The sequence below is a fragment of the Camarhynchus parvulus genome, chromosome 7 (genome assembly GCF_901933205.1).
Source record: "Camarhynchus parvulus chromosome 7, STF_HiC, whole genome shotgun sequence".
In the NCBI taxonomy this organism is placed as follows: Eukaryota; Metazoa; Chordata; class Aves; order Passeriformes; family Thraupidae; genus Camarhynchus; species Camarhynchus parvulus.
The window spans coordinates 33,931,033-33,951,511 of NC_044577.1; the positions used below are offsets into that span (position 1 = coordinate 33,931,033).

Genomic DNA, 20,479 nt, shown 5'->3' on the forward strand with positions numbered 1-20,479 from the left:
TGTAAGACTCTTTTCAGCCTGTTCAAATTTCCTCCCAAATTCCAAAAAGGAATACCAAATACTTTGTGTTCATGTTGGAGATTGAAAGAGTAACTGTGAAATAATCCTAGAAGTTGATTATAAAGTGGTTATAACACAGAAGAGAAACTGCTGAACAGCAACACACTAGTTTCATTTCAGTTCTTCGTGTGTTGCCATCTAAACACAGTACAGTTCTTTGCCTGTTTTGCTTCTGAAATTGTTTACAAGTGTCTTTGTCCACCAAATAAGACATGTTTTTACTTATTTTTTAACATAATTTACATTGGAGACCATTCCATATTATGCAAAGAATTTGACAGGTCTTTGCTAAAATTTTAAAAAACAATTAAGATGTCAAAAGGGGAAGTGCTAGTACATTTTAATCATAAATCTCTGTATGTATAATTACCACGGAAGGCAGCTATAAATGTTTTATGAAGAAAATGTAACCAGACTGTGCTTTGTCAGAAACATAACCCCAAAACATGTAACAGACTGTTCGCTAATGCTTAACGCCACACATGCACACAACCTTCCTCAGAGCAGTGCTGTGAACCCAGTCCTCCATCTCTTCTGCAGCCCAAACTCCAGCTAACTTCAATTCAAGCTCTGATGTACTCTCCCAGAATGCAGATCACACACTTTGGGAGGTGCTGGTATAACCTGCCCTGGTGCATCTCAAGGAGTCCAGAGGGACCCCTGCCCCACACCCTGGTTCTGTCACTGCGTTCCCTGCTCTGGGTGGCAGGAAAGAAAAGGCAATCGAGTCACTCTTGAAATCTGAGCTGAGTATGAAATAGTGGTGATTAATGAAAATGAAGCTTATTGCAGCACAGATCTTTTTAAAAAAATGGGGTTTTGCCTGTTAGTGAGGATAAGTTGGTTTTAGAGCAAAAAGAACTCCAGTTGGTTATGGTCCAGTATGGTGGCACTGACTGTGGAGGAAACATCCAATTCCATGGGAGCTGCTGGGTTTTCAGTGCAAAGTCCAGACTGGTGCTATCACCTTTCAGCTATCTATATAATAATTTTCAAAGCCTCCACACCATATTTACAAACCATAATGCTCTGTTGAAATGCTATATGGAGACTGTCTCTTCGGATAAATGATGACAGTACACTCCTATTGTTTCAGCATTTAACTGGCTCCTATTGAATAGTTCCTCTCATCTGTTTGATTCATTCTGATTTTAGCTGACAACATCCCTGTTACTGATTGCTCTTTTCATAATCTCTCAAACACACGGAGTGGAAATGAGGTGGAGGAAGCTAATTAGTAATCTGACGGGTTGAACCTGCTAATACAAATATGTTTCAAGATCAACAGTCAAAGTTGATCAAAACTTTGAAATCACAAAAACTAAAAGTTGGCATTATCTAGTTAAAGGATTGCTCCTGAAGGAAGTGAGACTAATCATTAGTTAAACATGGTGTAAGATGAAATCCTCATCAAAAGACATCTAGTATCTTCTGTTTTTCTGAACAGGCGATTTGATCAGTAAAGAAAAAGACTTTGTGAAGTTGAGGTGAAATTGTGCTGAGTCCTGATGATGCAAAGTAATGAAGTCCTTGCCCTCATACAATGCTCCATGAAAGAGTGAAACTTCCAAATGCATGGAAGGGACAGGTCACCCAACCAGATGAGTTGGTTGGACCAAGTGCGTCATGTAGAAATTTGTATTCAAAGACTTAGGGAGCTGTAGCTCTGGAACTGCCTGCACATTTTTTCTGGCAGGTCCAGCCAAACTCTGGAGACCTCCAAGCCTTAGAAAAGTCAAAATTAAGGTGCAAGTGGCAATTGAAATTGAATCCAGAGGGAAGCATCAAGCACTATGAGCAGCAGATGTGGAGGGATTTGGTTCTGGGGCAAAAGCTAATGACCACTAGGACTCAAAAAGGATTTGGTTCCGGTTTTGTCTATGCATCTTCAATATCTGAGTTTTAAATTAATAGGCAAGCTGAGAAGAGAGAAAAATCCCACCAATAATAATATGCCTTAATGTATTTTCCTCTTGTCTTCCAAATGTAGATCAAATTTTTGGCTCCCATTTGCACTCGGTTTGTGAGCATGAGAAATCTACAGTTCCCCAGTTTGTAAGACTCTGCATAGAAGCTGTTGAAAAAAGAGGTGAGTACCTTATTATTTGATACTTTTTTTTTCTCTAACAGTAATAAAAACTTTAACCTTGTAACTCTGCTTGGATTGCCAGGGTAGGCAGACAGTACACTCTATAATGTAGTTATGAATGGAACTATATCACATTCTGTGTATCTTCATTTTCTTTATATGATAAGACATTAATAGAACTCATTCATGCTGCTTATTCCGTATTTTTCTTTGACATGTTGTTGGTTTAGTCTTTCTCTGGGTAAGCAAATGTTAGCCATCAATAAAGTGTCAGTAATTTCATTCTAAAGTCCCTGGTGAATGTAAGGCCAATACTTTTCCCTAAGTCTTGAATTGTATTTAACCAAAATAAATGTTATTCTAGCATGGCCATATTTTTTTTTCTTAATGAGTGCAGGTGTCTAATTTTTACAGTTATTTTAAAAACCATGATATTGCAAAAATACTGAAATGAGTATCCATGCTCATTAAAAGTTTTGATTAATAAGAAGGATTTTCATAGTGTAAAAAGGATGTACTTAACACCGTTGCCTGCCTTCCTTTCTGCAGTGTGCATCTTCTCTCACTGAAGGTCATTTTCTTTGGAAGGTGCATGCGGTAGATGCAGAATCTTAAAATGTATTGTATAAAAATGTGAGGCTTCATCACCATCTGTTACAAGTTTACAACTTGTTCCAGGGATCTGGGGAAACATATATCTTGCAAAAGATAGAAAATTTATTTTCAGAATAAGGCTGGGTGAACCCATTGTCACTGCCACATACTGGAGTCTCAGAACAAGAGAATCCATGAAAAATAAAAAGATACTTAGAGCGTTACCCACAAAGGCAAAAGCTATTTTAATTCTGCCATTGTTACCTGGTTTTATAGTGAAAGGTGCAATAAAACTACCCTGGAGTTTCAAACTCAGGGAAATTCATGCTTTAATTATACAGCAAAGAGAGCACTGGGATATTATTATTCCCAGAATGATTGGCAGGAAGTCAGAGACTGAAACAAACTGGAGATCGTTCAGCAGGGGGAGATAGTAGCATTGGGTTTTTGTGGAGGAAGGCTGGAGGCTGGATAAAAAAAGGGGAAAAATGTGTGAAGTGCCTATTAATAGAGGAGGAATTGTGAGGTGAAATTCAGAACATGAAAAGGAAAGGCAGAGATTAGATTGCAAAAATGCCACTCCATGCAGAACATGTCTAACAAACTGCTTGGTTACAACCTCAGCACAAGCTCCCTCAAGAATGTGCTGGATATTTCATAGATGTTTTGGACTATCTGACCACTCACTCCTCCAAGCAGAAGTGAGGCCAGAGGTCTCTGCACTGCTGAACTGTAATAGAAAAATTCAAGGAACGTAATTAGATGTTTACTGTCTGTGAGATTATCCAAAAAAAGTTCATATTAGAAACTAGATGTATCACTGTTCCTTCAAAGGCGGTCATCCTTCTGAGTACTGCGCTATAGTTCTTGTGTTTTCTTTAAACTTGCTGTAACTTAGAGAAGCTTACCCCTTTTGGTTAGCCTAACATGTAAATAAAAGCTAATCACATGGCATGAGATAAAAATTTCATGTTATCACTATATTTATGAGTTTATATTTGATATGCAGGGTTTTTTTTTTCCTATTATCGTTTTCTTGGATTAAGATGCTTCCATTTACTCACATTCTATTTACTCAAAGTGTTGTTTTTACTGAGTTCTGGCATAAACTATCTCAGGACAGCAGTAATTTATGTGAAGCTAAGTCCAATGTTTATGCAAGCTTCTGATGACATTTTGTGCCGGGGTTGGTATTAGGAAGCAGTGTGTGGAGGTGCCAAGTCTCCCGGCATGGCTGAGACTCAACAGATCTGAAACCCTCCTCTTAATGGCCAGATATGCCTCCAGCCAAGACACTCAACTGCAGAGTCATGGGAAATACTTATGTACCAATTATGGGAAAGGCACATTTAATGAAAACTGTATGTTTACTTTCATAGTCTTAGTAAGATGGCCTAGATACTCGGTACAGCTGGCATATTGGCTGTGGTAGAAAAGCTTTCTTTTCCTATTTAGAGACTATATCATCCACATACTGTAACTGTACCAAAAATGTTACGTGCGTGCTTTGCTTCAGATAAAGCATTATTAGGGAAAAAGACCTTAGGAGACCATCCCTAAATGTTACTTTCAAACCATTCGTGCTCCACTGGATTGTTGTTCTTAGCTATCAGCTCATGGATTTAGTTTTTATTCACCTACTGGTTTTCTAGTTGCTTTTCTGAATTTTAAAGCAAAATCACTGTGCACAGCAAGTCTAGCAGTGATCTGAATAAATGATATTAATTAATACATTTTCCTGTGTAGACGAGGTTACACACAATAGCCAAATCTAGCAATATTCTCCCACAGATTAAAAATGTACAGGTTGTCATTAACCATTGGCAAGATTTCCTGTTTAGTTACGCTGTTTTAAAATGAATATCAAAAGGTTGTTCATTCTGAATGTATTCTGCTCTAACTTAAGTCAGTTTGGTCATTTGTCCCCTAGTTTGCTTCTTTACCATTTCAGAACAGGGGTGCTAAGATCTGATCTGAAAAAATCTCACACCATAATGCATATTTATCTATCAAACAAGGATTCACTTGTGAGTGTGATAAAAATGGAATGAATTCCACTTTTCAGCCTCTTTTTGTATTTTTAGTTATTGAAGTGGAACTGTGAAGCAGAAGGTCTTTCTCCATTTTCTCAGCCATCTTGCAGGGCTGGTAGTGGAATTTAATAAAGAGAGGCAATAAAAATGTGCCCATTCTTGGATACTTGCAAGGAAATTGTCACATTTAATTTTTTTTAAGGAAGCTCAGTTTTTCTCTTCATTCTTCCTGTACTTATGAATTACTTATAATAATTAATGAATTATTCATTCATAATTTTTGATGAACTCCTAGTCCTGATTATTGAGCTATCCAGACCTCTGTCTCTAAAGTCAAAACTATCTTGGGAAAATGTATTGTATCCTTAGTATTTCATGTAATATCCTAAATAGAAAAACCTCCCATGTCTGTGGTGTGACCTGGTGAGGATAAGAGAATAATTCTACACCATGCAGCAATCAGATTGAAGGAATACAGGGACTACTCAAATATCTCCAGCATTTCTTCATTTTCTGTCTTCTCAGGGACTTCAGGGTAAAGTTTTTGATGGAACAGCACATTCTGTGGGTTTTTTTCTGTTTCTTCTTTTACTTTTCCATCCACACCTACCTTGGATGGACCTCAGGCTTTTCTGGGGCTATCTGTCGACCTGGCCTTTTCAATCTGTACTCCTGTTTTTCAATCTGTTCTTCAATCTGCTTCCTTCTTCTCCCTGGGAAGTGTCTGACAGGTAGCACCAGCCCTGAGCTGAGCAGTGCAGGGAGGAGAGCCTGGGACAATCTTCCCAGAGCACTGTAACTCACACACTGCTCACTTCTGCCAAGGGTGGACCCCATTGCAAGACTTTTTTGGTGTTTCTAGGCCAGATATCATTTCCAGTCATTTCTGGAGTCGCCTATTTATTTTGTTATCCACGACCCTTTAGAAGTCCTGGCTTTTTTTTTTTTTTTTTTTTTGCATTTTCTTTTTTAAAAAATATGTGAAAGGCATGAGTAGAACGCATTACAAAAAAAATAAAAATATCAGTCTGTGTTGTACCTCAACAACATGCCATCCAATACTTCTCATAGTAGTGTTTTGTCGTGTGAAAACAGTCTGATACTAAACTCTTTTCCAGGGAAGATCATTTGTCTGTGTGTCTAATGACAGAGAAAATGAACACCCCTAGCAGTCTGTATCCTAAACCTACCAAGGGTATCCAGTGTGGCTTGGGTTTTGTAAAGAAATGCAGTCCTAATGCTCCAGAGAAATGTAATTTAACTTTCATCTCTCTTTTGAAACATCCTTCATTTTCTCCCTCCATTCCCAAATCCAAGTTAGAGTTCTCAAATCAGCCTAAATGACTTGAAAAACGACACTGCAGGCAGCAAAGCTGGTGATTACAGGTACTGTTTCCATGCTGAGCTGGACGTTGCAGATATTGTTTTCTGTTGCTTTTCTTGGAGCACAGGATGCTCTGACAGGAATGATACACAAAATTACATATTTGATTCAATGCCTAAAAGCCACCCTGGGATCCATAACCTTGCTTAAAGATTTAAGAAAGACCTTTAGTCCACTTCTGAGAAGGTTCTTAGCTTAGAAAACTTTATCTTTCAACTTTACTTCTTAGCAGCTGTTATGTTTTTTTGCAGTCGTTTGTTTGACAGGATCCAGTTATAGGTTCCGATGTCTGTTTAAAGAAACAGGGAGGTTGTTGGCTTTAAAATTCCCTTACTGCTTGTGTGTTCAACATTTTCCCAGGCTTTTCTACATAGTTTGCCAAGTAAAGGGACTGACCTTTTGTAGCAAACACTTTTTCATTTCTAAATGCTCACTTTGATTTTTGTCCCATTTTATGCTCATTCCAAACTGTTTACAACCCACTAAAAATGACTGTGAATTATATGTTTGTGTAATGGATTCCTTTTGTGGTCGGAGTGGAATGTTTACTTTGAACAATTAGTTATCTTTGGGCAGATTATAGTGACCTGAAAAAAGAATGGCTAAAATTATTATAGTACCTTAACTATTTCCTTTTGTTATCTTCTCTGTGTGTCCAGTGTATTATTTACTGGGTTTCATTGCACTGAGACGCAGGGAACAAATCATGTTAAATAAGAGCAGTGACAAAAACCCCTCTGAGTGTGGGGCTCTTGGCTTGGGGGGCGATCTGGGGTAGCACCAGTGAGACTTCAGAGGGCACCATTGGGCACTTAAAAGCTGGAAGTGCAATTTTAAGAAGGCATGGTTTTGAAAAAAAATTTAACTTCTTGCTCTCCAAAATTCAGATTTTTCACAGGCTCCAAGGACTGACACCTCAAAGTGCCTAAAACTGATACTCATTTTGGCTTTAATTAGCTTAATGTCCATAGCTGTGCTTGATTATGCACAGGATTGTTGCAGACATGCAGACACACAGTCTCATGATGCAGAATATTCAGGGTTTAAGGGAGAAAATGACTTTATGGGCAAAGATAAAGTAGCTTATGGGATGTAGTAAAGAAATACAGTCATCCCAATGGAGAGAAATGAAGATAAAAACAGTATTTTAAACTACCTCACCTCCCAAATGCCAAGCTGCCCTGTGACAGAAGGTTGTGTCTCTTTCATCAGTTTTATCTGTTAATCTAAAAGCTAAAGTGCAGCTAAAAGCACTTTAGAACCTATTTATAAAAAAAAAAAAAAAAGAAAGTGATATTTCATTACCTTCTAAATCATATAATGCTTAAAAGGTAGTCAGTATTCTGGTAGAATGTTTACACAGAGGAGAGTTCACTTATCTCAAGGAGTTAAGCAAAGAGGAAATGAGTTTTAAAAAATATAAAGTATTGCGAATATATTTATGTTGCTAGGAAAAAAATGAGTTTTTAAAAGAGTCCAATGATATCTCATTTTCTAATGGAAGAAAGCACTGCAGAAGAATTTTTAAAGAAAAGAAAAAAATCCCCAACACCTCCTAAAGCTGAGGATTCCCATGCTGGGATTGTTGGCTTTGGTATGGTGGGGTGAGTGGATTATAAGTGAGTGAGGATGGCCGAACACACAAAGCTTCTGCAGCCAAGGGATGGATTCACAGCCATTGTATAAAACCCCTAGAAATTTACAGAACTGCTTAGGTAGGAAAAGCCCTCTAAGGTCATTGAGTCCAACTATTCCCCCAGAACTGGCATGGCCACCATTGAACCATGTCCCCAATGCCACATCTACACAGCTTTTAGATCACTCCAGGGATGGGGAATGATTGAAACTCCACCATTATTACGATCCCACCACCTAGCTCCTCCTCTATGTGTATTATAATTCCCATTATCAGGTTTGAGCTCAACAGCATGTTCCTCGGGAATTATTTAGCTTAAGCAAAATTTTAAATTTTATTTGGTACTCAAAAATAGTTGATTGCCATCCCTGAGGACCTGAGGGAGGCAGTAGGAAAGTACAGGGTAGTTCTGCCAGGGTGTGCTCAGCACCATCTTGGGCTCCCAGTAAATGCACAGTGCTCCTGGGGCACTCCCCAGCACGGTTAGACCAAACCCATCAGCCAGTGGCATAAAGGATTTGTTCTGGCAAGGCTTCCCTGAGAAGGGAAACCTCAGGAGACTGACCTATCCTGTCCCATTTTATATTTCTGTCTGAGTGCAGGATTATTCTCCAACAGCACTTGGCCCCTGAACAACCACTGAAATGTATTCTGTGTTTTTTCACTCTCGTATCTTTCTATCCTCAGAGCAAGAAATTCTTCATGAATAGCAGTTTGCTTCCTACAAGTTCATTCACTGCTTTTCAGTACTTATTCTCCTCTGGAAATGTATTTTCCAATCTCTTGTTTGATTCTCCCAGGCCTACACATGCTTCCTTGCTTACTCTGATATAATTTTACATTATGTTTCCAGTGGCTTTAGGATTCAGTACCCTGAAAGGACAGAGATCATGTTGCTCCGCCAACTGATCTGAGCCCCCAGTTCTGCTAATTTTGTACTGTTCATTCTTTCCCACTTTGGGATAATCTATTATGCTTGGATCCAGGCACGCACTAAAAGCTAATACTTCCATGAAGAATGTGCAATTTGTACTGTTTAGCTTGTGATGAGATTCCTTTTATGATTCTGTCTTATTCCAAGCAGGCTTCTGCTCCCAACTTTTATATGCACTGAATGTAAAAGAAAAGAGAAAAAAAAATAAAAGGGGAAACAAAACAAACTGATAGGAAAAAAAAATTGCATGCACACAAAATATCCAGCAGTTCAGCAGATAAAGCCTTTTTCCAGGGAATTCCTGTGTGCAGAAGAAATCTGTTTCTGAGGGCATTGAACTATGTTTACTTTAAAGTGGCCAACGAGCATAAACTCAAACATACAGATGAATGCAATATAAAACAACAAAGTTCTGAGAAAAGCCCTTGCAAGTTTGTGATTTAAAATGTCTGGTGCTTTTTTTTTTTTTTTTTTTTTTAATTTTTGGGTTTTTTAACAAACTCTTCTTTTGAGTAGAAATTAAGGGCGGTCGAATTTAGCGCAAACATATTGGCAAGATTTCCTCAGCCATTTCTGTCTTCAGGCTCAGGCAATCCCGCTACAGCCACCTTTCTTAGAGTAAGAGCCAGTTAATAGTGTTGTGCAAGGTCCAAGTCAGAGTTGGCTCTGAAGGGTATTCACTCTGGGGCCTCTGTGTCTGCTAGAAAGCCACATTCTGAGTTAGAAAAAAATATCGAGAAGTGTCAACAGGAAACATCATGGAAGGGCATACAAGACAAATTAGAGAAAAGGAGACAACAGACAAAAAAGAAAAAAATGAAAAAATGAATAAAAGCCTTGTAATGACAAGGCACAAAAGAGAATAAATATATAATTATTTAAAAATTTGAAAGAAGAGACTCTAAGTTGGTTAGAAGAGGAAAAAAGCCATAAAACAGGCGGGTATTTGAACAAGTTGTTGTCTTTGTCATAGTGACCTGATACCTGGTTCATTGATTAATCTGTTCCAGAGGAATGTATCCATTTCTATGAAAAAAAAGGGGGGATTTGTATTTTAAGCTGTGCCAGTAACAACAAGCAGACACTCAGTGTTCACCAGAGTAACATTTACAATGCCTGGGCCAAATTCATGCCTTGTGTAATTTTATTGCTTTTACTGGAATTACACCAGAGATGAGTTTGGCCTTTTGCCTTTTTCTAGCATTGTATAATATATCTATTTGTGAACATGCAGAAGGAAACAGGGCATTTTGTCTTCCGAATTTTCCATAAAATCCTGTTCGATAGGCATAATAAATAAAACAAACCACTTAACCTACAAAATAAAACAGAATCAAACAGCGTTTTCTAGATATTAAAATAATGTTAATACACTTTGTAAATCAAGGAGTTGACACTTGCATGCACTGAAACAAAAAAGTCCAGAGAAATTTAAAGCCAGCTGACTGTGTGTGTGTGTTGCTTGCTCTGTGCCAAAGAGGGAATGAAGGTCCTGACTCACCCCCTGGTCAAAGGCAGATTCAGGGAAGCTGACACATGAGGGTATTCACCTCCCAGCCTTGAAAAAGGTAAAAAGAGAGGCACAAAACTCCTCTCTTTTCCCGCTGAATAAGCTGAGGCTGCGAGGCACCATGCCCTGGTACAGTACACATGCCATCACAGACTAGGAGTTGGCAGGATTTCCACTGCAAACCCCATTTAGTCAGACTTTGCAGTTCAGCCATTAATAGAACACTTTGGGCTAACACTTGACAAAATGAATCTTGGCCTAGAAGAGATGTTCACTCACACACAAACACACACAAAAATAGAAGTTAAGTCCATTAAGTTCCTTTAAAAGGAAAAGAGGTGTAATTTCAGATCCTTTCAATATTTCTCTCCTTAAGGAGAAAGTTGTGTTTTTTTTAAAATAGTATGAAAACATAATTCCACAATGCAAACTAATCACTTTTCCTATGGGGGGAAAAAAAAGCTACTACAACTACACTATGATTTTTTCAAAAAAGTTTTACAGCAATAAAAGAAAACACACTAAAAAAGAAGTTTTACAGTCCATAGGCCACACTGTGGGGTCAGTTTAAAAAAAAAAATCTGTCTCCTTTTTTTTTTCCTGCCTGCAATTCAAGAGAGCAAATAACTGCAGTTGTATTTTATTACTTCAATTATTTGCTGTAGCAGCTTGTGTTACATCAATGTTTTAATCATATAATACCACAGTCTAATGGGATTGATACCTAAGTGAGAGAAATTGTACCAACAGAGAGCTTCAGAAGGAAGGCAGAGGGCAAAGGGGGAGGACAGATTAAAAAGGAGGCTTTATGTGAAGGCTTTCACTTCTTTAAGAGAAGATTTCTCCAGCTTGTTTTACTCCCCCGAAATTATGAAACTGATATTATTAGCAATCTAGTAACAGAATTGTCCCTAAATTAGCTACTGCATGATAACCCCCAAGGAACTAACAAGTTTTTCAAAGATCTCCAGTCGTCTGTTGGCTCAGCAAGATTGTTGCATTATGATCAGGATCCACACAGATCATGGATGTAATTTTATAGCAAACCAACTTCTTTTGTCCTCACTCAAACAATGGGTTGGGAGAAATGGCATAGATGTAAATGAGAGCAAAATGTGAGCATTTTGTTTCATAACACAACAGACTTCTTGGATCCTCCAGCTCTCTCCTTGTGGTTCCTTCATGCACCTTTTGTGGTGTTGGAGGTGATGCCTTTCAAATAACTGAAATTTTTGGGAAACAGATATTGCAGTCAGAAAATGCTTTCTCATGCTTATTCTGCTTTGAAATGGGTATAGGTTATTTCTTCCTATAATTCCTGCTTTATTAATATAAGCCTGTCCACCAAGACAGATGGAGATTTCTCTTGAGGGACCTGAATAGATCTATTCTGTGGTCAATAGTTGTGCCTTACAGTTAAGGAAATGGGTCAGAGTTTTGTTGTTTCAGGGCTTTAAGCTCTATCTATTTGAAAAAAAAATATAAATACCGAGATTTTAGTTCAAGACTTAAAAACAAAGGACAGGAACTTGTTTTATCGCCAAGATTATGGGCCATTAACAGGTGATACTGTGGCTCTTAAAATCACCAAGGACTCCTCCAAACCAAGGGTAAGGTGATACCTCTGAAATATCTTCACTCAGAAGACAAGAAAGTCCCCAAAAGGCAGAAAAAGGTTGTTCCATGCCTCTTTTCTTCACCTCCCCAGGAAAAATTCCCCCCAATATTTGAAACCATATGCTTTGATTTGTCAGTCCTGAGCTGCCATGGTGTTATGTGACATAACACACCAAAGTAGCTGCCACCAAATGCCTTCCCCGTGCCAGCAGTAACCACACAATGCTGCTGGAGGTACCACAGCCTTTTGTTTACTTAGAAATGAAATAATTTTGATGAGTGCATGGTATCAGTTAGCAAGTGTTGAGTTCCTCATGGTGATACTGCTCATGTTGACTTAAATGGAAAAACGGATCAGCTCAGAAACCTTTAATAAGAAAAGTTCCTTCATGTGCTTGTAGTGATGCCCTGTGGAGCCACGAGAACTAAAAATCTGTCAGCATACTTGGTAGGAACTTTGTTTCATGGTTCTCTAACTCATATGATTGAGATTAAAGTGAACAAAATCTTGGCACATAGCTTGGCAGGCGAGAAGCATTCCTGTGTTTGTGTGTGTGAGACAGAGGGACAAAGAGAGGGGGAAATTTAGCAGCCACTCATTCGGTGTTAAATTATCAGGTGCTACATATTTTTAATAAACCTTAGTAGAAAGATAAGATACATCCTCTGCTATTGGAAATTGCTTTCACTTAGACTGTAAACTTGACTTTGGAGCAGCAGAGCATCTCCTCTAACCACTGAAAACAAAACCATTCAAATTCTCCAGCCCAAACAAATTGCAAGCCAGACTTGAATCCAAACAAAGAGGTGGAAGGTTCTGGAAGGGTGTTATTTATGCAGGCAGGTTTTCCTACTTTGACACTAAACCAGAGCAGCTACAAAACATTTTATTTAATGCCCTGATCTGTGACCGGCAGGACTGTCCTTACAGCGGTGACTGCAAAGACATGATATTTTTTAATACTTTCCAAACTCTCATGATGTGGATGCCTGAAAAATATCTGAATTTGCACACTATAAAGGGTTCACAATGGTGCCTTTTATTATCTCTGTCTCAGTTGCATTTCTGTGTTCTGATATGCCCTACATTAAAAACACAAAGGCCACCGCTTAGAGCAAGAGGTTTCTGTTAGAAACCCTACAACTGCCTTGGATGTCTGTAGAGTAAATGTCATTAATAATTACTGGAATTTTCACCAAAGAAGGAAATTAGATATGGAAAGCACTTTATGCCAACTTCATCTTTCCAAGCCTTCAGAAATACCAGAGGGCCTATGTGAGCCCTAGTAAAAGGGATGAGATTGGATTTCTACCTTCCTTACATCATTCCATGCCACAGTCAGCTTTAAGACACAAAGACAACGATTCAAATCAAATTTCTTCCTGCAGCTTTAAATTACAAAATAATTATCTTCCATGAAAATATCAAATGGTATTCATATTTATGCATTTACTTCACCCAAAATTCAGCTAACAGATATCCAGTGCATTTTATTGCCAGCAACTAGGGTTGTTTTCTTATCAGAAGTCAGTATTTTTATGTATTTCTTGCACATATCAGCTATGTTTTAGGTATATAATTTGTATTTCATTGAGGTTTTTTTTTTTAATCTGCATATTTCAAAGCAGAAAGCAATTAGTTCTTTTTCAGACTATACTTAAAAAACCTTTTTTGAGGAGTCCCTGAGCAATTCATTACAAGTTTTGTGCTATTTTGGTGTTGACTATCCTGGAATGCGTGTCAAACCATGGCATGGAAACTATGAAGCTGCTTCTGCCAGAGTAATGAGGGATGCACCAGTCTCTTAAGTTTTGGTACTTATCACTATTTGTAATCCAATTCAGAATTTTTTTTTCTGCAGACACCTTGACTACTTCTTTTGCTGCTTGTTGTTTTGGTGATTAGATTTTTCCCAAATTAAATGGAGGGAAAAAAAGTTTTTAAGCTACTTGAACCTGTTTGGGAACAGAAAACACAGTGGAAATGACAGGAAAAATAATCTACATATATAGCTGCAGAGTCTTGCAGCTTAGATGGCAAACTAAAGTGGAAAAATATGTAAGAACAATAGGTTTGTGTCATATTAAAATTAATGTCTCTGTTGTTTCCCGTAGTACTGCTTAATGTCACTGTTTCATAACACTAAATATGAATTTCGCAAAACCAAGGAAGTTTTACTCACTTCTTAGACAGAGATTTATCACACTAAAGAAGGTGGCAGGGCATTCAGTGGAATCCCATGGTTTTCACTATTATTGGGTCTTGAAATGTGAGCAGAGTACGCTGAGAAAGAGTCTGTTAAAGTAGAAGTTATCTCTGTGTGCCCATGCACACACACCTTTGTGTTATCACGTTTTTATGTTGGGCAGATATGCAATGCTAAGAATTCACTGAGTTGGTGTTGGAGAGCTGTGTGAATACTTATCTTCCAGGAGAGCCTCTGGGTTTTCCTGCAACACCCAAAGGTGTCTGATAGAGTGCCTTAGACTAAAGAATCTACTTTTTAAATGTTTACTCCCTCTTAAAGATAAAAAGCTAACACAAAGATAGATGCCCACAATACAATGTGAATAACAAAGACCACTACCAACTGCACATTAGAGCCCCAGCTCAGATTTTAGAGCAGGGTTCTGCACATTCCTCTGTTAGAAACTCAGAACCTCTGTGTTTCCTGTCCCCAGACAGGTTTGATTTCTAACTGCAGGACACACACCCAGCCTTCTGTGCTATGCAACAAAGCAAGTGCTGCTATCAAGTGCCCCACTGTTATTTCTTTAGCTGCTGTTGAACTGTACAGTTAAACTCTGCCTTGGCATCCCTCCCCAGTGATGCTCAGGAGCTGAAGGATGTGTCCATGAAAAGCTGAGTAGGACCAGATCCTGGAGATAACAAAGATAGCCTTGAGACATCTGAGGCTGGACAGAGCACAGTGTCAGCTCATGAAGTAATGGATCTGTTATAAAGAGTGTTTGGCCTATCTGGACCCCTCAGCTACCTCTAAAACCATAAAGTTATGAAAGAAGCAGTTCTGTGGCTTTCAGTTTGCTTCCTAAATATCCCCATTCCACCTTAAACTTCCTATCCCAGTCATTGCCATTAAAAAAAAGAAAAATTGAATGAAAAATCTCTTTGCCAAGCAAAGGTGCTGTGGACTAGAAAATGCAATCCTTACCCCGTTTGGTTGAAGGTTTTGATTGCCCACAGTTGGACGATCTTCCAGTTCCAACTGTTCGAAGTCCAACAAGAAGCAGCACTACTCAGGATGGGGAGGTGACATTGCTGAGGTCTAATTTAATCTCTCACTATTGTGAAAGAGGGGAAAAGATTTGTCCCTACTGTGCACTAAATTCTCTTTAAAATCAGCATTGAGGGCAAGGGATGTTTGGAGAATTGTAGCTGTCCCTTAGCATTAACCACAGTTCCTACTGGTGGTGTCAGTGGACCTGACTGGAAGTTCTGCACACTCCTAAAAGGACATTGGACCCCCAAAAAGTGCAGTTTCCTGTTGCTCAAAAAACACAGGCATGATGTCGGTGATGATGGATCCCCAAATGAAGCGCAGTTCAACTAAAGTGGGAGGATTTAGCAAAATGCATAAATTTCTTGCCTGCTACTGTCTGTAAGAGGCAGATCTTTACAGTGAGCCTAAGTCACAGCTGGCTTTTTCTGCAATGGTTTATGCTCTTGACCCTCCTCAGCTCTATAGCCAATAGGGAGTTGTCAGGCTACATGTGTTTTTAAACTTCTTTCAGCTAAATCAGAAATCCAAAAGCAAAATACAGCTCTCAGCAGTATCATGTGGAGTTGTGACACTCCCTGGAGGGCTGGGGTACATAAACCAATGAATGGATTACAATGAGGCATAAATGTAGTATTTTCATCCATGAGAGATATAATCTCAAGCCTGTATTTTTCATGTTACTTAACTCTTTCAGAACATACTGTGTGACAGAAAATGTCTTATAATGCACATTGCAGTAAATATCAGTCAAGTATGCTTTATTGCTGAGCTCTACATGTTTCCAGAAGTTAACAGGCACAGCTGGGATATAAGAAATGGCAATGTTGTATATATTTCTTGAACATACAAAATACCTTGGCTCTCTTCTCCCCCACCCTCCACATTACATCCCCAGCTGTTCTGATCATGTCACACAGTGGATGAGTTTTTCCATTGTCAGCTTCTCCTAAAATGATAACCTTTATTCAGGCTTTCATCCTTCCCAAAATAAACAGCGTTATCCATATTGTCATCACATTCAAGTTAGTCTATCAGAGTGTGGCAAGGAATAATAGAATAATAGCTGTACCTAGAAGAAAATTCTCAATACAGGTAGCATCCATTGATTTTTAATATAAAATCATAAAATTATTTGTATTGGAAGGGACCTTAAAACTCATCTCATTCCACCCTTGCCATGGGCAGGAATACCTTCCACTCTCCTGTTGCTTCAAGCCATGTCCAGCCTGTCCTTGGACATTTCCATGGACAGGGCATCCACAGATTCTCTGAGCAACCCATTCCAGTGCCTCATCACCCTTGATCACTCTTGGCTAGCATGGAAAAAATTGTACTTGATAAAGCAGGAAAAACCCAAAGAAATGTTATTTTATTTCAGATGAATTAAGGATTGGTCAGAGTGGACCTCCTAACCTGTACGTGAGAAGCAGTAACTGCAGCAAATGAAAGGGAATAGGAGTGGTGAAGGAGGTATTACAAGAGAAAACAAACACGTAAACAAAACAGAAATAAGCATTCCCAAAATTAAACACTAATGTGTTACAGAGAGAGAACAGCTACTTCCAAACATTTGGCAATTTCAGATATTATACTGTGTTGCATGAAGACAATGTTATTTCCTTTTAAACTGCCATTCCATTTAAACCAGCAAGCTGATGTGTGTACTTGAGGTCTGTATTTGGTAGGCATTTTTTCCCCTTTAGCATAAACCTTGTTGATTTAAAAAGTGAACAAAGATGAATCAGGTGGTAAATGTATTCATGTAATCATTTTCATTAATAAGCTGTTATAAATAATAGAGGGAAGGTTTTAAGTGTATAATTCTCTGTCGCACAATTGAGATTTTTCCACATCTTCAGCAGTAAGTTAATTAGAATCACCTGCATTTTCTTGGGCGGACACCAAATGGATTGCAAACAAAAACAGATTAAAATAGCTGTAGCTCATGGCATACAGATGACAAGATTCACAAAGAGGACAATCAGGCAATGAAAACCTCCTCTTTTTCAAACATTTTTTAAAGGAAATTCAGCTCTTGTGAGTCGCTGTAAAAAGACGTTTGTAAGTGTTTCGCTGAAAGACTAGAATGGCTTTGTTTCTGATCCCATGATGAGTGAAAGAAATGTTTAAGAAAGATCACTTTACAGAGAGATTCAGACTGAAATGTGATGACTGTGATTCAAGCCAAGCCAAAAATTACAGCTCAGAATTAAAGGGGATGGACGTGGCTTGGGAATCCATTTTCCCACATTCCTGAATCTCAATCATCCCAGCCAATGTTTAAAAGAAAATACAGTGGAAAGCAATGAGGTCACTTTGTTTAGCTGCAAGAAGTGGGACTAGCAGAATGACAAAAGTATATATTGGGGGTAAGGGCAAAATTACAGTGAGCACGCTGCGTGTTCGACGGCTTCATTCAAAACAAATAGTCTCAAAGCTTAGTTTAGTTTCTTGTTACAGGCAGCCTCCTGAGGAAGTCTTGTTGTTCCTGGGGCTTTTAAACCATAAACTTCTTGAATGTCAAAGCACAGCACAATAGAGAAGACGACAGAGGCAGAGCAAGCTTGATTTGGGCATTAAACAGCGGCCCCGCGTAGCAGTGAACTGTGTGCTCATTTAAATTACACTTGCTTTGTACTCTCACTGCCCTTATTTATTTGTGTATAAATATCTAAGTGGAAATTCTAGCATCGAGTGATATGAAACAGAATGAAGTATATCCTCCATCATATTCACTTGTTACTCATTCTCAGTATGTAATGCTCATATTCAGTGTTTTAATTGCTTCCATTAAACAGTTTCTATAGGGTCTTGAAAACAATAAGATCTTAGTCAAGCTTTTCTCCTTTCATTGCATCTTGGAGTTATTACTGCAAGAAAAAATGAGATTCTCTTTTTATGTAGGAATGCCCCTCATCTTCTTGATATTATTGCAGTCAAACATAGAATTATTTCTTTTCAGCTAATTTCCTAAAGAGATTCACCAAACCTCATGTCAGACACCTCCAATGGAGCTGTTTCATAGCCTTTTAAGAACTACTACAATATTCCCGCTCCTTTCTTTCCCCCACTATCTCTGCCTTTACTAAATTCCAAAGCAATGTTGGATTTCTACTGATCACAGGAAAAAGAAAATCTTTTTGATGCTACCTTGAATTCAGGCTTGCTGTCACAGGTCCTGCAGCTGGGCAGTGCTGGAAGGAAGTCCAGTGCCTTCAAATCACATAAAATGTACACATGAAGAGGACACTTCTCTGTCCTCTCTTTAATAGGAAACAACAAAGCTTTTATTTTATGTTTCATGTTATTTGCTTCGTTATCAAGTGCAGTGCTTTACTACAGATCCTGTTTGTAGCCCATGAAGAGGTTCAATCTCATCCCTGCTTCTTTGATATTCCTTTATAATCCAAGGCATTACATTAGTCCTGTTTGTTGCAGCGCTGAGCTCAGAGATCAAATCTTTATTTAAAGTAAACTTCAAGTCCTTTGTAGCCTAAATCCAGAGTGTTGGATGTACCTTGTGTTTCTCCATACTAAACCTGATTTTGCCAGACTGTGGCTGTTTAAGGTAGTAGTTCAGATCTTCTGTAACTTTACCTGTCCTTGTCATTATTTAATATCTCCCTGACCTTTGTGTCATCTGCTTATTTTGCCAAGGGAATTTTTTCTCTCATTGTACCATCTCTGATAGAGGTATTGGATGGCACTGGATGAGAGCCCCGCTCTCGAGAGCTGTGCCAGTTCTGACCTTGCTAACTGATATCTCCCATTAACTACCACATTTTGAGGTCTGTCACCAAGCCAGTTTTTAATCCATGTAATATATGCCCTGTTAATTCTATAGAATGCAAGTGCTTTGATCAAAATGTCATGTGGTACTAAGTCAAAGGTGGCACAGAAAGCCAAACACTATTTCAACACCATTGCCTTCACCAACCAGACCTGTCAAATATTCTGTTCCTTCAAAAAAAATGCAACAAGTTTGCTAGACAAAACTCTGACTTCCATGAAACCATGCTGGTTGGGATTAATGGTATTTTGTTATGAATTATTTGTTCATAGTGCCCAGAATTAATTATTCAAGTAGACTGTCTGTGACTGAGGTCAGTCTAGCCAGTCTCCAAGAACATTGCTCTTATTGCTTTTACAATATCAGAATAACTCTTCAGCCTTACTCATTTCCAAATATTTCTCTGCACTTTATTTCCAAATGTGAGGCACAAGAATATCATGGCCACCAATGGAAGTGGATGGTTTTTACAACAGTGTTTGTCTTTTTGTCCTTCAGATTGGCTTCCAGTATCATGCACTCTTTGACCTCCTAGACCTGTTTAGGCTCTATCTGGTACAAATATCTAACATGACATTTTTGTGGCACCCATTTCCATGGTAGCCAGGTACTCTGGACAGGGGATGGACCTGTTTCCCTATTAAATTATGATATGTTGCTGGGATGTTTCCAGGCTCAAAAGTGTTATATTCTGCTGGGAGGAAGAACAAGAAAGGGGTAATTCTGGTGATAAGAACAGCAGCTTGGTCTCATCAGAGCAGAGCCAGACCCTGCTCTGCTCCAGGAGCTTTGGGAATATACAACCCCACCCTCTTCCACACCAAGAAGCAGGACAGGGATGTCAGCAACACTTTGTGTTGTATTTTGTGGGGTGTAGCCCATGTTTGCTTCGTGGTATTCTTCATTTTCACCTCTGATTTCCATGGCCTCAGACAAAAAAATCTTATTTTTGCTCAAACATTCACCTGAAGCTCTGGGTTCATTTTGTCACCCTATGCAGATACATTATTTGAATGTCAAATTTTAGTGTGTTAGGTTCATTCTTTACTAGCCTTCATGATTTTCCTTCTAATGGAATACATATACTGGTCCTTTTGTTAAATTTTATTTCTGTTGCACTTTTTTTTTGTTTTTCTCATCACATTATTTTGACATGGATGTATTTGCTGCATTCACTAATTTCTGCTTCTTTAAATGATTTCTTGCCTCACTTTTTTGCCCTTAGTAAACTTAAAAAAAAATTTGTTTATAAATCAGATATTTATGGTAAGATGCATATGAAAACACAAGGAAAGAATTACAGTTTTAGGGAGAACATACCCTGATAATGACCTCTTAAATATTTGTAAAGATGGCCCTGGGCATCTGAGCCCACAAAATAGTTTATAATACAACAGCTTGATTGCATAATGATACTTTAGTTTTAAAACGTATGATCTTTCTGTTTATGGGAAGGCATAATAGGCTCCTTTGAAATACAATAGTTTTGCCCTGAACACAACTGATTTTAAATGAAAGGACTAACTAAAGAATGCCTTTCTTCAAGTTTGTACTTCACTTTGTTGTTGAATCCAGCACGATGGTTTCTTT

At 38.4% G+C, this 20,479-nt stretch overlaps 1 protein-coding gene across 1 annotated transcript in view; it reads left to right on the forward strand.

Annotated features, from left to right (window-relative positions):
* The window catches only part of ARHGAP15 (Rho GTPase activating protein 15), a 302,239-nt gene that overhangs the window by 176,036 nt on the left and 105,724 nt on the right, over positions 1 to 20,479 (forward strand). Inside the window, exon 10 of the mRNA XM_030952453.1 lies at positions 2,051 to 2,149. Coding sequence (XP_030808313.1) covers positions 2,051 to 2,149 — 99 coding nt within the window. The remainder of the gene's footprint in view (positions 1 to 2,050; positions 2,150 to 20,479) is intronic.